This window comes from Loa loa (genome assembly GCF_000183805.2).
Source record: "Loa loa unplaced genomic scaffold supercont3.5, whole genome shotgun sequence".
Taxonomy (NCBI): Eukaryota; Metazoa; Nematoda; class Chromadorea; order Rhabditida; family Onchocercidae; genus Loa; species Loa loa.
In genome coordinates this window covers 244,857-260,723 of record NW_018108185.1, presented here as the reverse complement: position 1 = coordinate 260,723, position 15,867 = coordinate 244,857, and the positions used below count along the sequence as shown (strand labels likewise).

The 15,867-nt window shown below is 33.7% G+C and overlaps 3 protein-coding genes across 3 annotated transcripts in view; 1 reads left to right on the top strand and 2 right to left on the bottom strand.

Moving 5' to 3' along the window:
- Nucleotides 1–1,164: 1,164 nt before the first annotated feature.
- On the top strand, nt 1,165–7,957 carry LOAG_07078 (hypothetical protein). Its single transcript, XM_003142612.2, has 18 exons — nt 1,165–1,324; nt 1,752–1,893; nt 2,180–2,271; nt 2,447–2,562; nt 2,744–2,935; nt 3,099–3,289; nt 3,691–3,775; nt 3,884–3,991; nt 4,079–4,159; nt 4,319–4,404; nt 4,662–4,786; nt 5,115–5,221; nt 5,458–5,581; nt 5,849–5,967; nt 6,355–6,485; nt 6,632–6,773; nt 7,092–7,145; nt 7,275–7,957. The coding sequence occupies exons 1-18, from the start codon at nt 1,177–1,179 to the stop codon at nt 7,383–7,385; spliced, it is 2,154 nt and encodes a 717-aa protein (XP_003142660.1). The 5' UTR covers nt 1,165–1,176; the 3' UTR covers nt 7,386–7,957.
- Nucleotides 7,958–8,020: 63 nt separating this feature from the next.
- Nucleotides 8,021–10,047, bottom strand: LOAG_07077 (UDP-sugar diphosphatase; the record flags this gene model as incomplete). The annotated part of the gene is made up of 5 exons (XM_003142611.2): nt 8,021–8,475; nt 8,841–8,949; nt 9,045–9,270; nt 9,655–9,763; nt 9,925–10,047. 5 exons carry the CDS (start codon nt 10,045–10,047, stop codon nt 8,368–8,370), a joined length of 675 nt encoding a protein of 224 aa, XP_003142659.2. The 3' UTR covers nt 8,021–8,367.
- Nucleotides 10,048–10,130: 83 nt separating this feature from the next.
- The window catches only part of LOAG_16476 (hypothetical protein), a 6,245-nt gene continuing 508 nt past the window's right edge, over nt 10,131–15,867 (bottom strand). Inside the window, exons 2-9 of the mRNA XM_020449128.1 lie at nt 15,389–15,526; nt 15,102–15,224; nt 14,165–14,268; nt 13,650–13,838; nt 12,998–13,259; nt 11,703–11,806; nt 11,166–11,342; nt 10,131–10,821 (exon numbers count right to left, since the gene is read on the bottom strand). Coding sequence (XP_020307381.1) covers nt 10,596–10,821; nt 11,166–11,342; nt 11,703–11,806; nt 12,998–13,259; nt 13,650–13,838; nt 14,165–14,268; nt 15,102–15,224; nt 15,389–15,526 — 1,323 coding nt within the window. The 3' untranslated portion in view covers nt 10,131–10,595. The remainder of the gene's footprint in view (nt 10,822–11,165; nt 11,343–11,702; nt 11,807–12,997; nt 13,260–13,649; nt 13,839–14,164; nt 14,269–15,101; nt 15,225–15,388; nt 15,527–15,867) is intronic.

Sequence of the window (15,867 nt, the reverse complement as noted above, 5' to 3'; positions counted from 1 at the left end):
ATTTCTGCTTGTTATTTGAGAAATAAAAAAATGAGATATAGTAGTTTCTTTGCAAAAGTTGGAGGTTGAGCTCGAGTCATTTCCTGATTTCTACTAAAGCATCAGACATATGAGATTATTGAGACTGAACCCTAATAACCTGCGATGAATAGTTTCTTCCCAAACTTGTATCTGATCCTCGGAGATAGAGTATTTTCTTATGGTAAATACTAAATATTTTCTTATGGTAAATATGGCAAACATGGTAAATATTTTTCTTATGGTAAATATGGCAAATAGGGTAAATATTTTTCTTATGGTAAATATGGCAAATATGGTAAATATCTTTCTTATGGTAAATATTTTTCTTATGGTAAATATTTTCTTATGATAAATACAATTCGGATGATATATATATATTTTTTTTTATCATCCGAATTACTTCTAAACACTTTTCGCCATATCAAAACAACACAAGACTTTGTTATGGTGCCTTTCATATCGATAGGTTATTGCATCGTAATTGGCAACACGTTTTCACCAGAAGTTCATCCACTCTGGACGTCAAGTTGGTATACCGGTTTTACTGGACATTGGAAAAGTGTGAACATCAAAAGCAGCTAGAGGTAGTAACTCCCACTGATCTCTCTCACTAAAGCTTTCTGCAATTACTGCTGGTGGGTGGATTGGAAGTTTGTTATTCTGTTAATATTCATCCTAGCTTAGATATTGAACAGCTTCTCTTGTCTGTTAGCTCTGTTCTAGCCTCTCTGCGCATTTACTTGATCGAATCTATGATTCGCCTATAGGTATGCGTGCTTGTGTATATCTGTGTGTACGCTGATTGATGTTGTAAACACGCTGCATTCACCAATGTATAGTTGACTCTGGAGAGCAAACAAACTGTAGCAATGCAATTGTGAAGTTTAGATGGACGAAGGAAGACATCCATGCGGTCACACGGCTAGGGTCGATGTTATGGCCATCTGTCGCTTCCTCTCTGTTGAGAATGACATATACTAAGATTGTATGTGGATTGTGAAAAACGATGTTACTTAAATTCACTTATCTACGCTTTTCTTTCCAACGATTTGTCAAATATTATACTTAGTTTTCAAACACGAGTTAGCATGTATCGCGTGAACTGTGTGATTTATGTTTTCATGAGGTTGATGAGCATTATAATTAAGGAAAGCAATGACACATTTGGTGGAGAATGATATCGCTAACGATGGCAGTTGGCAAATTTCGATCTTAGTTACCGACTTGAACATTCAACGAAATTTATATGTAACCGGATCGTTGCACATTGGTGGCTTAATGCTTAGGCTGGTCGATGAAGTTGGTTCGTCCTTCATCATATTAATATACTCTGCTTTTCGGCGAGTTATCTTTTAAAAAATACACCGTCATTACGAGGGCCATTGAAAAATATATCATCATTTTCTATATTTTAACTTAGAATTTCAGTCTTACTTGTATTTTTCCTCGACTATTTATCGGCAGTGATATGGATTTTGCATAAGTGAAATGTTTTCCACTTTCTCTAAGTATTTTACGAAACACCTTATTTGCTCAAAAATTGCATAAACTGCACTCCATCGTACTGAAATCTCAATGAAATTCCACATCTCTGACTACATTGCTATCGATCAATAACCGACGTCTTCAGTGAAGATAATGGCTTACTGGTTTTTATAGATAATAAAATTTTTCTCGAAATGTTACAGTGAAATAATATTTTTTCCATTTCGAATTAAAAAGATTTACAGATGTGAGCAAAGATTGGAGTGATCATGCACTTTGGTGGCCCGAAAAAAGACGCTGGCTTACGCATACTCGTAGTACTCTAGATCAGATTGGTATTACTGCAAATTGCAACTTAGAGTTCACTCCTCAGCACAAACTGGCAATGTTTGTTTCTATGGATTATTTAACTAGAAAATCTTAATGTACTGAACTAGGAAATCTTAATGCTGCAGATAAATCAAGTTAGGGAAGTGGAATTTTACACACCTAACTTGTTGTATATTATTTACAGTGTAAAGAAATGTATGATTTTTAGCAAGGATGTAGTTTTATTTATATGTATTTACGGTTGTGCTGAACTGAAACTGGTCTACATTATTAGATAAAATTGGTTTATTTGGGACTCGAAACTCAATTTTCAAATCATTAGCTTATGTAAAAATATTTCCAGAGTGCAGTTACCAGATTTACAAATGATTGATGCACGCTTGGATTTTTCTGTGAATATTGTTCGTGCCACGCAGCAACTTTGTCGAGAAATCGGTAAGCTATTTCTCATCTATAATATTCCTAACTCTCCGAAAACTTGTTTTCTTCTTTTTTCTTTTTGTATTTGGACTTTTATAGTGCTTTTATATTTATTGCTTTCTGATTAAGGATAACTGAAGTCCCCCGTTCAAGCTGGAAAGAATTTACTAAAATAAGATTTAAATTTTAGGCATAAGATACTCTGAAGAATTATCGTTAGTACGATTTATACCACCAGAACTTCTTAGGAAAGGTCTTGGATTTGAGCTGGATCAAGTTGGTCCGCAGCAGCTGGCACACTTGGAGGTAGGCCAGATATTATGTTTTGCTAACTCAATTGGCAAAAATTAATTTTACATTCATTATCTGGAAACCACAATAAATTGAATTTCTTTAAAATTTCATTTTTGATTTGAATTCTGAAATCATTTCAGGCAATCCTTGAAATTTTAAATGTAGGAGTTTTTCCTTCTATTCATGTTTTCAGGAATCTATTGGTCCTGGCACCCTTCGCCGACAGAAACCGATCAGTGCATCTACTTCAAATTTATCTCGACCACTTCGTCGAGGTACCAGTCCGGGATTGTCAACTAGTGGCCAGATATTTAATGCTAGTGAGCTTGGTTCACTTCCTCGTGCAGGAACAGTTCCACGAGGGGTCAGTCCTGGTCCTGGTGCAGTAAGTTTATTTCCTTCGGTTATTTTTTATATGTTATTGATTCTTGTATTTTCAATGATTACTTAAGATTTGATATATATCCGTGATTTAGAAGTAAGTGAGTATTGTGGAAGTTAAATGTTGGTGAATTCAACTTGATGGTTTTCAAAAGTCGAATTTTCAGTATGGTGGTTCAATTGGCCGTAACCCTATTATGCCTTCCGTCTCATTCTGTGAAGGGCTCGAAAATGAACAGTATGATATGGCGCTTGTGCACTCACCGCGAATTATTCCAAGTAAAGAAATGAGTATCTTTAGGCCACAAAATTATGTAGAAAAAGCAGCGCTCAATCGTGGTTGGCTTGATTCATCAAGGTGAACATTTAGCTGAATTTCTTATTCGTGAAGTTATTTAACTATCATTCTGGAGTTTCAACTGTTGAGTCATCATAGTCTTTGTAGGTATTAGAGATGTTGATGAGTAAGGATTTTTCTTCAGTAAGGATGGCATAAGAATAGGTGTGATGTTTTGATTGAAAGTTATAAACGGGTTATAAATATTGCATTTTAAGCACTTTACTTTTCAGAGTTTCTGATCTTGTCATAAACACTCTTTAAAAAATAAAAATAGGAAATAACAAAATTGTCTACTATGGTTTATGCTGATCTCCAAGAATGACATTATATATAGTATTCATTTGCTGTGGAAAGTTAATGAATTTGTGCAGTGTTTGTATACTAAACAGAACTTTTTATTTTACAACGAGTTTTTATAGGTCTCTTATGGAACAAGGCATATCCGAAGGTGACATGGTCCTTCTGAGATTCAAATACATGTCGTTTTTTGACATAAATCCTAAGGTACATGTTTAATTTTCCTCGAATTATAGTTGTCAACTTTTAAAAAAAGAGTAAAGCGAACTCGTGATATAAAGGCTCTTAAGATAACATATTATTATGTCTTTGTAGTACGATCCAGTGCGTATTAATCAGTTGTACGAACAAGCCAAATGGTCGATTTTATTGGAAGAATATGATCATACCGAAGAAGAAGCAATGCTTTTTGCTGCATTGCAAGTTTGTTTCTAAAATACTTTATTAAAATTGGGAAAGGTTTCAAGTTTCCAAACAAGATTTCGCTTCTGCAAGTAAAATCTGTTTCAGTTGCAAGCTACCCTGCAGCGTGATCTGCCAGAACCAGAAGCTCCAGAGAAAGATGATGTGGATTTATTACTTGATGAACTTGCAAGTTACCACTTCTATTTTACGTATTATTATAGTCGAATTTAATATAATGAGAACCCAGCATTTTACAAGTTTTTTGCACATTTTAGATTTTTTATTTGTTAAACTAAACTAAAGCTTTCAAGCGTTCGCTTCACCTCAAGAATTGATTTTGTTCAGGAGCAAAATCTGGATGCTGCAGCTTTCAATCGTAAGGCAGATCTTACGCAAGTCCCTGAACTTGCCGATTATCTCAAATATATGAAGTAATGATTAACATTTAATTAACAAATCGAATTGTGCAAAACTGCCACTATTAACTATCTTAATAATTAAAACATGTAAAGGTATTAGTTATCAAGAAATCAAATGAAATATTGATGGACCGGCTTCGTTGATAATAAAGGAATCTATGTTTTATCGGGTAACTATTTTGTTCATTACTGCATCTGGTCCGTTGGATTAGATACTTTATTTTATGCTGTAATTCCATGCTTGAATTATTACCTGACATATGATTCAGGCCGAAAAAAATAGCATTCAAAGGCTTTAAACGAGCGTATTTCTCATTTCGAGATTTACATCTCAGTTGGCATCAAAATTCAAACGACATGAACGGTCCACCAGTGGGGCATTTCAGTCTCAAAGGTTTGCTTTCTTTTCTAACTTTCGAGATCTGATTTTTTGTAAACTTTAATTTTCATGATATTGTTCTACGGATCAGCGTATTGTGCATTTTCACTCTAGGTTTTGACGGAACTTCATAGATGCCTATAACTTCATAGAACTTTATAGATATCCATGCTTAAATGTTTTCACAGTAACGCGGGAAATCATTCTAGGACTTTGTACATATTAGCGGATTTTGAGGACTGCCAAATGTTTCGGAATCGTTCTTAAGAACGTTCTTAAGCTTAGGCTTCATTTTTAACTTTTTTTTTCACTTTTATTAACGCGAAATGGATCTATTTTTCAGGATGTGAGGTAACACCAGATGTTTTCTTGGCACAATCAAAATTCCATATCAAATTGCTTATACCAAGTAGTGAAGGTATGAGCGAAATGATTTTAAAATGCGACACGGTGAGTATATACTGAAAAAAGTTAATGGGACAAAAAGTTTAACAGAGGAAGCGACAATTTTTTTTTATGTTAAAAAATGCCTTATTCCATGCATACTTATCTGTACATTTCAGCATACTGGTAATAATATGAAGCTAAAAACGTATTGAAGCCAAAAGATCTGGCCTTCCCACTTAGTTTTATGGATATTCATCAAAATATTTACATGAAAAAGTTCCGCCCGAATTTCTTTATAGGAACATCAGTATGCACGTTGGATGGCTGCATGTCGCCTTGCTTCGCGTGGAAAAACAATGGCTGATGCGAGTTATCAGTCAGAAGTTGATTCCATCAAAAAACTTCTGCAAATGCAGTCAGGAGGTTTTAAAAAATTTTCTTGCATCATTTATTCCATCTGACATATCGATTCCAAGCAAAGTTCTTTGTTATTTTTCTAGCTTTCTAATTTCTTTGGAATGAATGATAAAATTAACATTTATTTTTTTTAAATGTTGTTGGTAGTGCTGATTAAAGTAATTTACAGTACTTGAATAACGACGAGGAAAGCGAAAAAAAAAACGATTTCGTTATAATAAATTTAAGTGGTGAATTTGCTTGTTTGTTTTTTTCTTCTTTTTTTTTTTCCAGTGGCAGGGGCGCAGAATAACACGCTGAAGAAGCACCATGCTGTGGAATTGCCTCCTGATTTCAATGTTGATGAATTTGTTTCGCAGAGGTATGCTCGCAGGGCGCGTTCAAGACAAGCAGTAAGTTATTTTTCAAAGTCTGTATTATACATGATTCGAAGTTGTATTATGCATAACTGTAAATTTGCACAGTGGAAGAATGAAAAATAAATGCGTGAAACTTTATTCGAACATCATATTATTTATTTCCCGCTTAACTGTTATGCGCTAAGATTTTAGAAAATATTGAACCCCTAAATAACTTCCGAAACTTTTATAATGTTTAAAATTATAAAAGCTGCTATCTGTATGCTTTTCTTACTTTCATAACATATTCTCTTCACCTCTGCAAACGGCTTCCAACTGAATTGCGCTTCCAATATTCCTGTTCTCTATATAAGCAGAAGTTAGCTATTGGTTATTTTTCATCTTTTGCTAAGTCAGTTTACAAATTAATTGTTATTGTAGCTCCAACAACGAATCACTGAAGCACATTCAAGTGTTCGAAATCTGTCGAGCACGGAAGCGAAGTTACAATACATACGAGCATGGGAAGCACTACCAGAACACGGCATCCATTACTTCGTCGTTCGGTTCAGGTTCCTGAATTTTCACCGTAAAATTCTCGAACTCTGAAGATTAAGTTTTCTGTTTCTTTTTGCAAATTATTCCCCAATTAGTATACTCATAACTTCTATGCATAAGATTATCTCTCATACGATACAATTTCTTTCTTTTTTTTTAGGAATAGTCGGAAGTCGGAATTGATGGGCATCGCTTTCAACAGAATAATGCGAATGAATATGGATACGGGAGAAAGTCTGAAAACATGGAGGTTTTCGACGATGAAAAAATGGCACGTGAACTGGGAAATTCGACATCTAAAAGTGACTTTGGCTTTTCATAATTTCTTTTATTTTATTTTTTCAAGGTACACGTTGCAGATATATCACAGTTTTGAGTAAATTTTTATACTTATTTAAATAAAGTTCATCGTTAGTTATAAACCATTGGGATGTGGAATTAAAAATGTGTTTTTTCAAAACTAGATAATTCCTGAGTGGAATATGAATTAAAAAACAGGAGTAAAAATAAGGTATTTGATTTGTAAAGAGGTATACAACTGGAACTGGAACTTCAGAACTTTATTCTCATGCAAATTTTTACAGGTCTGAGGGTTGAAAAGAATTTAAAAAAATTTTTAGATACAATTCGAGGATGAGGATATTGAATTCAAACCTCTGTCTGCTGATTGCAAGGTTAATTGTTTCTTTGTTAAACCAATGCAGTTTGCAAAAAAAAAGGTATCTCTAATGACATGACTCACTTTTCAAAAGCTAAACACTTTTATGAATTCCGAGGTTTAGAATTTCTATTATCTCTTTTAGGTTGCACATGAATTCATTGGTGGCTATATTTTCCTATCGCTGCGAAACAAGGAACAAAATCAAACATTAAACGAAGAGCTTTTCCATAAATTAACTGGTGGATGGGCTTAAATCAGTAGTGTTTTTTCTTATGAGATTTTTATGCAGTTTGACATTACTGCCAACAATTTAACAGAACATCAAAAGTGTTATCTTAATCTGGAATTAAAATTAGCAAAACAGCTATATATCGACATAAGCTCCAGGCTAACTTATTGTTGCACATAGTTCTATGCAGTCCCGCTATGAGAGATATTGATGACCGAACTCTATTAACAGCAGAAGTGCTAGCGATTCAGATTAAATTTTAGAAAGCATACTACAGAAATCTCTTGGTTAGTTCTCACATAACTGAATACATCGTCGATATATATTTGTTTCTTTTTTTGTATTTGATGCTGTATCTCCATTTTTTTTAAAATTTACTCCTCTTTGTGTGCCTTTGGTTTTTTTTAATTTGTAATTATCCGAATACCTGTTATCCTGTCATCATGGTTAGTTTTATATTGCTTTTCACTTTTTTTCTACAGTCAAAACTGCCTCGGCCATTTGACAGTGATAACAAAGAATTTAATAAAATGCTGGTCACACATGCTATAAGTTCTATCATATTTCAAACGTGGATCATATAAAGTCATTCCAGCCTCAATCTTTCAAATAATAAAATGACTAATTTCTTATCCGTTTGATTATACTAACCGTTTTCCAGCTTAATTCTCGAAATATAAGTTCATATATTCTCTAGGTTACCTACTTCATATTGATTCTTCCTTGCATATGCTTTCTTTATGTATCTATTCGTACACAACGGCTCAAGTTAATCTGGGTTATCATAATCCTTCGACTGTTTTCTTTGATTTTTGTTGGACTGGATTAAGGTACTTCATGCGTGTTATAGATTTTTAACGTTTGTTTTTAAGCAATTAGACTACATATACTCCCGAAATGGAGATTTGTCGAAGGATTCACCTAGGAATGAACTAATATCAGAAAAGATCTTCAAGATTTGGCTTCAAGATAAGCCGCACAAGTTTTCTCAATCTTTGCTACTCATTTACATCCGATTTTTGAAAAACCACATCAAACCATAAAGCATTCCGGGAGAACTTGTTACTTCCTTTTGGTCACAATACTTTTGCGCTTCAGGTATCGTCATGAAAATCTGAAAAGAGACATAAGCATCATGAATGGGTTCAAAATAGTACTAGCTGCTTTGCTGGTTTCAAAAACCACAAAAAAGTCTGAAACAACAAAACTGCTCTCGCCTTACTAGAACAGACACTGATAGAATATATCATTGTATCTGGAGTACCCACACAAATTTTTCAAACCAATTTGATTGTCAGTTTCGAGGAATTATAGTCATATTCTTCAGCAATTTCTTGGCTATGTCTTCGTTAATTAACATCAGACTTATCAACAATATCGGAGAACTGGTATGACCGTCCGACATCTATTTTAATTTCAATTTGAAATCCGCTCGAAACCTTGATTATTTAAGGAAAGAATTGTGAAAGCAGAAAAAACCTTCTCGATTTTTTCAGAATCTATGCCGCCTCCTTCGCTAACTTTCATGGTTTCGTCGATCTCAGCGTAAAATAATTCTTGCCGGGCACCCGATGAACCGACACCTGTTCTAAAGAAACATATCCATAGATTTTCAAAAGTAGTTGGCTATTACGCCATTATAATTCTCTATACCATTTCCAGAAGAGAATTCGGAATACGTACACGAATGTTTTTATGCTCTGAATATCAGTTTCGTTGACACTATAGCCACATTCTTCATGAATTTCTTCTTGCATATGCTTTCTCCAGCTAACTTTTGGTTTATCAATAAGGCCAGCACAAAGCTCGATCGTTTCACCCATACTTATCGGATATTTCGACCAATTTATTTCACTCCATTTTTTATTAACGTTTTCATCCAGCTTACGTACTCTTGATATATAAACAGCTGAAAGCGGAAAAAGATTGAATGAACCCAGTGGACAGTATAGAGACATTTAGGAATAAAGACAATTTGTCATGAAACATTATTGCGCATAACTCTTCAAGTTTAATTTCCGCGAACGGCGATATACTAGAATCATTTTTCGAATAAGAAATCTCGTTTTTCTCCAAACCATTCTAATTTTTAAGGTTATATTTTCGCGCCTTAATTTCTAAACTTTCGGGATTGAAGAAGTTTGTGTTAGATTATTACCAGTTAAAATTACATTGCTCCAAAGATCCATATGGTCGAGCATACCAGTCAACAAAGCAATGAAAGGTTTTGAACTATATAAATTATTTTTACCAAACTTTTTCCAAAAATGTACCAATTGAAACAGATACTTACCCGGCCGGAACTGTTTTACAAACAATAACAACTGCTTCTGTTTATGGTATAGTAAGCAGGCAACACTATCATGACGTAGAATAAGATCCCATTTGATAAGCTTGTCACCCTAAAACCGTCCATTGAGGGTTACATATAAATTCCATGATAAAAATATGAAAAATTGATAAGCTAGAAGTTAATCCAGCACCAGATAACGAAACTAACACTCATCTAGTGGCCTTTAGATCAAAATACGCATTAACAAAGTAAGCAGTTGGACATACCCACCCTTTTAAATTTCATCCTCATGGGTCGAATAAACTGAGAATCGTGGACATCTTCGAAAATTTCAACTTCCGTTGGGAATTCCTCACTTTCAGCCATTCGTAATGTTGTTTCAGTAGTCTGCATAATACAAATAATAATTCTCTATTAAAATGGTGTCATGTTTCACGGCAGCATTTTTTGGATTTTTTTGCTAAAAAAATTGACTTGGAAGATGTACAAAAAAATTTATCTAAATTTGATCATCTACTAACAACTGCAAATGAAACGACGTCGGCAGAAAAACAAAACCATTTAAAATTGAAGAGCTGTTTGAAAAAAAGCCAAATTTATTTCTCTTCACCACAAGAAACAGGAGATGAATCACAAAGTGCTTCCAAATTTATCCCTCAGAGCTTACACAACAAGCGACTAACGGGTCGTCACGACATATAAATTTCGGACCAAAAGTTGAACAAATGATAAATCTGGGATGACAAGCTACAACATAACGAAGGAAGTTTGGAGTTTCAGTAGATACATCCATAAAAATCATTTTATAGCAAGTCAAGCAATTCACAAAGTCAGTCATTCTAGAGAGTAGGGACATAAATCCTAACCATAAAATCAGATAATAATTCCCAAAAACAGCCAGTCTTCCCAATGTAAATTCTTTAAGATTATTTTCAGAAAAACTAAATTTTTGGAAGTATGACGCCTTTCTTTTCGCATAACTTATCGGTTAGTTGCCACAGATCCTCCTGTTGCTTTTCATCCACTGCGTCTTTGAATAATTTGGTTACATGTTTACATTTGTTGTCGTAATAAGCACCGTTCACGTTGGTAACACTATCAGACGTACAAAGAAAAACGCAAGTTCGAGAACCTTCACAAACAGAAGCTCCGCTATAACCACCAGCTCTGAAATTTGTTGGGATTTCTATTCAAGCTTATGTATGAAAATGATAACATTGAATTTTAATTCACGATTGAAAATAATTCAAATAAATGTGAATAATGGTGCTGAAAATATAAAAGAAAGCGAAATTTTTCAGAGGCTTTGAAATGAGCAGTATTTCCGGTATTGAGCGTCAACAGAATCCTTTGAAAAATGGTTATTGTCTACTACTACTACTACTACTACTAGTACTAGTAGTAGTAGTAGTAGTAATTAAATCTCCCAAGCTTGATGGAAGTAATTTTGCAGTGTGAAAATTTGACAATATTAGAAGTCCCATGTCCTATGATGTCCTTTTCGAACTAACCGCAGAAGCTTTGTCTCGATGACGCCTGGTTCCAAAACATTACAAGTAACACCAGATCTATTGAACAAACGAGCCAACTTGAACGCCATCAAGTGAATCATAAGCTTTGTACGTGAGTACTGTGTGTACTTCTCATAAGTTTTCGAACTTTCTAAATCAGACCAATCTAGAGAATACCTGAAAATATGCGTATTATTGTAGAGAAAGTGAAATTACAGCTTTCGCTTATAATTCTTCGAATCCAAAATGAATCATAAGCACCGAAAACTATAATCACATATACCACATATATATTATTATCTTATCATATGATAACTTCGGCTCTATCATTTCCTATGATGTTTTAGAATACAAGGATCCGTCCACACAGTAGTCTGCATTCCTTTGCCTCAAAGTTTCAAGAAAATGCTAGCATCAATCCACAATCCCACCAAAGAACTTCTGTCCAGAAGCTTTATTTATGGCTTCTCTACATACCGTTTTACTCAAATACGGAAAAACCAAAAAGAAAACCAGAAAACAAAAAATAAAACAAACCAATCGTAGCAAATGCTGCTTACAAGAACCAATCGAGATGGGACATTGTTCTTCAACAGAGTGAACAGTGACCTTGATAGAATATAGTGCGCAAGGTAATTCACCTGTGATGAAGCAAAGTAATTTTATTTTCTCTTTATTTACTTGATATGTCTCTCACTTTAATTGAGACTAAACTAATTCGACTTTAACAGTGCTAAAGAACCAATGGCATGGCACAAAACTGGAAATCAAAATTAAATAATTTTTTATCAAAATCGAAACAAAACAATTGGATCTTATTTTCCAATACTGTCAGATTTCTTTGGTAAATAGCGAGTCATTATCATGCATGTCAAAGAACATATCAATGTAAAGAACAACAAGCATGAAATATCCAAGAGTAAATTGGCACCGAACATCAATGTTTAAAAATACACTGTTATCACTTTCTGAACTGCTATCACTTTCAATCATTTTAAAATGAGCAAAAGAAGTGGAGAACTTCCCTATACTGCATCCAAAATACATGACAAAGATGTCATAATGTTCATTTGTAATAAAAATGACCTCCTGTTAATAAAAAGTGTTCTCAGCGTTTTCACGATCAGAAAGTTGTAAAATGAGTTTCATAAACAACCACCGTAGTTATGGAAGCTTAGAAGGGATAGTAACACAAATATGTTCATTTTTGACGCAAAGCATTTCAGAATTATCAATCTTCATTTTCCTAGAATTTGATTTTTTTTCCTTGGAAGACATTTCCAGTGAAAACCAGAAATTAAAAAAAAAGAAAAAAAAGGAAAAACATAATCTGGTAGTTGTTAATCGCCACCAATCCTTCATTAGCAACAAATATACATGAGTGAAAGACAGGAGAATTATGAGATCAAGCAGATCAAATGAAAGGCATCTTGTAAAAGCACGACAAAACAATAATTTCTTTAAAACTTCAAACATTTAAATTAGTTTCTTTAAACCTATTGCGCTGTTTAAAAAATTCGGAAAAACGACTGACATGGCGGAAAATTCACAGTTCGAATAAGTGATTTCACAGCATATCTGAAAGAAAAAATAGAAGACAAACTTCCATAAATTCCTACGACTAAAAAGTTTTGTCGCACTATTGCACGGTCAAAAACTAAAAACAACTTCCACTCATAAAAACCCGCAAAAATAATGTTGTGTAAAAGTGAAAAGAAGAAACTAATACATGAGGTGAAGTTTAAAGCTCTTAAATAGAAAAACATCACATTATCAGTCGATCGTGTCCTTTCAATACATTCATCATTCTCTCAATGATTACTGAAGTGGACATCATTGATCGTACAATTTGCAGAAAGAGGTGAACCAGAATTTAGATAATCTTTACACAACTGTTCACTCATTTCCCATAGTTTTTGCTGCAATCGCTCATCGGTAGCATCCGAACCACTGCGTGTCTGCTTGCCATGGCAGTCAAAATATTTACCACTAACATTTTCTAGTGCAGGAGATTCAACCAGTGTTAACAGTGTGCCAACACCACTACTTAGCACCAACGCTGTATCGGAAGATGATAGCGATGTACTCCTTGATCTGAAAATTATTGAAGGTGCTGCTTTTTTGCACTTAATAATATCACCAAAAATAAGCATTGACCCAACATGTTTGAGAAGCGTAAGGGAAAAGAAGGATGTGTTGTAATTTTTTGGGGAAGTTATTATTTATAGGAAACTAGCAAGTCAATTTAGCTGCACATCCTTACCAACCTTTTTTTAAGCTTTATAAGTAGAAAAGTTTGAACTAGATGAAACAAATCGATCGAAAGTGACCAAAAACGATATTTATCAACAAATGAGACCTTTACTTACTTACTTATCCATGAATCATCACTCATACTTCCTAGAATATTATAAGCACTATCTATTTAACATAGGATACCCAAGTACCTGCGAATCTAAAATTCGAAATTCAGCAATATCTCACCTCCGACCTCGTGGCTCCATATTTCCCAAATCGATAACATTAGAGGTAACCCGAAATTGACATCCTTGCCTGACCAAAAGACGATGAAGTGCAAATGACGTTAAATGGTTCATTAATTTTGTCCTCGAAAATTGAAGGTATTTTTCATATTCCCGCTCAGCCATCACATCCTTCCAATCAATTTTATGCCTGAAGGAAAATTTTCATGAAATCAGCTTTTCATTGCAGTAGGTTGAAAGAAATTGTGATTCTTTTTTCTTTTGATTTCTTTTCCACTTCTCACTATTCCAAGTCCTACTTTTCTGCAGGAAATTCCTTTCAGTAATGCCATTCTTTCTAGTTCCTCACCTGTCATTAATCACCATTCATGGTTAACAGTGCCTTTGACAAACCACTGAGCGATGAAAGAATAACCAGAAGCGATAAAAAAAGGAGAATTTTACACCCGTTATACCAAATCATCTTTTACTAGAGTAGAAATAAAGGATTAAACTAAAATTCAAAAAAAATCTCACCAACTATGAAGACTGCTACTGACGATGATAACCCTTGAAGGTTGGTTTTCTTTTAATAGTGCAAGTAAACGATTTATGATAAGGAAATGTGCCAAATGATTAATCTGAAAGGCTTCAGTTGGAAAGACAAGAACAGATTAAACAGACAGCAAAGGACAATGGCATAGTGAGTGGGTAGAACAATTCATAATTCAGAGATGAAAAGTGGAAGAATTAATACACCAAACATATCACCACTTATGGAAACCTGTGTTTAATCATTCATAACAACAGATGATAAACAGTACACAATATGAAATTATAAGCCCATTATGCTAATTCTTCAAAAGAATTAAAAAAGTGATTCACAAAGTACTGGAAATTCAAAATTAAAATACAATCAACAAGATAATAAATAATGGTAAAACTGTCGAAACAAAAAAAGTAAAGATGGAGAATATATGTAACAGTAATGTAGTGTAACAGAAAACCAAAGATTTATATCAGCCATTATCTGAGAAAAACTCTTAATCTGAATCACCGAATTTACTACTAACATGCTTCATCAAAAAACTTCAGATATTAAGATTTAAAAAGAAACTTCTCAGTGGTAAAGATGAAACTTTTGCGGACTATGAAACATATATTGTGTTGTGAGAATTAGCTATAAACAAACTATAAAATAACGTTTGACTTCAATTTTTGAAGATTAAACTCTAATTTACTACGTGTTCCTTTCTCATATGTCTGGTGTTTTTATTATACATAGAACCTTCCTTAGTTTAATAGTCTTAGTTTAATACGAATCACAAATTAATTTGTGTATTCAGCAATAAATGCATTATCATAACATAATCAGTCTAATAAACAAAGAGACACATTCTGAAAGCTTGCACAAAAACTGCATGTTTCTTAAAAAATTTCAAAACATTTTAAATCACATTAGTGAAACGCTTACTTGAAAAGTTAATTCCAACCCATTTCGACTTTCTGTTCTTTTAGGTAAAAGAACACCGGCGTTACACAGTAGAACATTCAACCGCGGAAAGCGCTTTTCAACGTCCGTAGCCAAATCAGAGACCTGAAATAAGTAGCAAAAGTGAGACGAAAGGGTATTAGCATGGAACTGTTAATAAAATGTTTATTCCAAAAGGAAAAGTGGAAAAATTAAAGCATGGAATCTTCAAAGCAGACACGAGTTAAACCAGTTTAAATAAAAACAAGATTAATATATGCTATGTTTACCTCTTTCAAATCTGAAAAGTCGGCAACAACAAAATCAAGATTCGATTTATCCGGTAATTTGCCTTCACGCATAATGTAGTCAATGGTTGCTTTACATTTCTCCATATTCCTGCCATGCACAATAACGAAATTTTCCTTCTGAAAAGATCATCCATGCCTCTATTTCAAGAATATCAAAATAGTTGGTAGTAATACATTTGGTCAGCGATTGGATTAGACAAAGCGGTAATTGTGCATCGACTGACCGTAACCGGCCACCTTATTCATCTATCTATCTGTATATATATATGTGATCGTCGGTAGCGAAAGCGCGATGTCAAAGGTCATACAACCTTAATGGGTCTGTGATTAGATTTTGTATTATCTTTACATATACATGTATATATATATATATATATATATATATATATATATATATATATATATATATATATATATATATATATATATATATATATATATATATATATATATATATA

Excerpts from the sequence above, each read along its gene's own strand:
- LOAG_07078 (XM_003142612.2), top strand. The coding sequence starts at position 1,177 with ATGACACATTTGGTGGAGAATGATATCGCTAACGATGGCAGTTGGCAA. Across the intron at positions 2,936-3,098 it reads TCAGTCCTGGTCCTGGTGCA|TATGGTGGTTCAATTGGCCG; the intron begins GTAAGTTTATTT and ends TCGAATTTTCAG. Across the intron at positions 3,290-3,690 it reads GGTTGGCTTGATTCATCAAG|GTCTCTTATGGAACAAGGCA; the intron begins GTGAACATTTAG and ends GAGTTTTTATAG.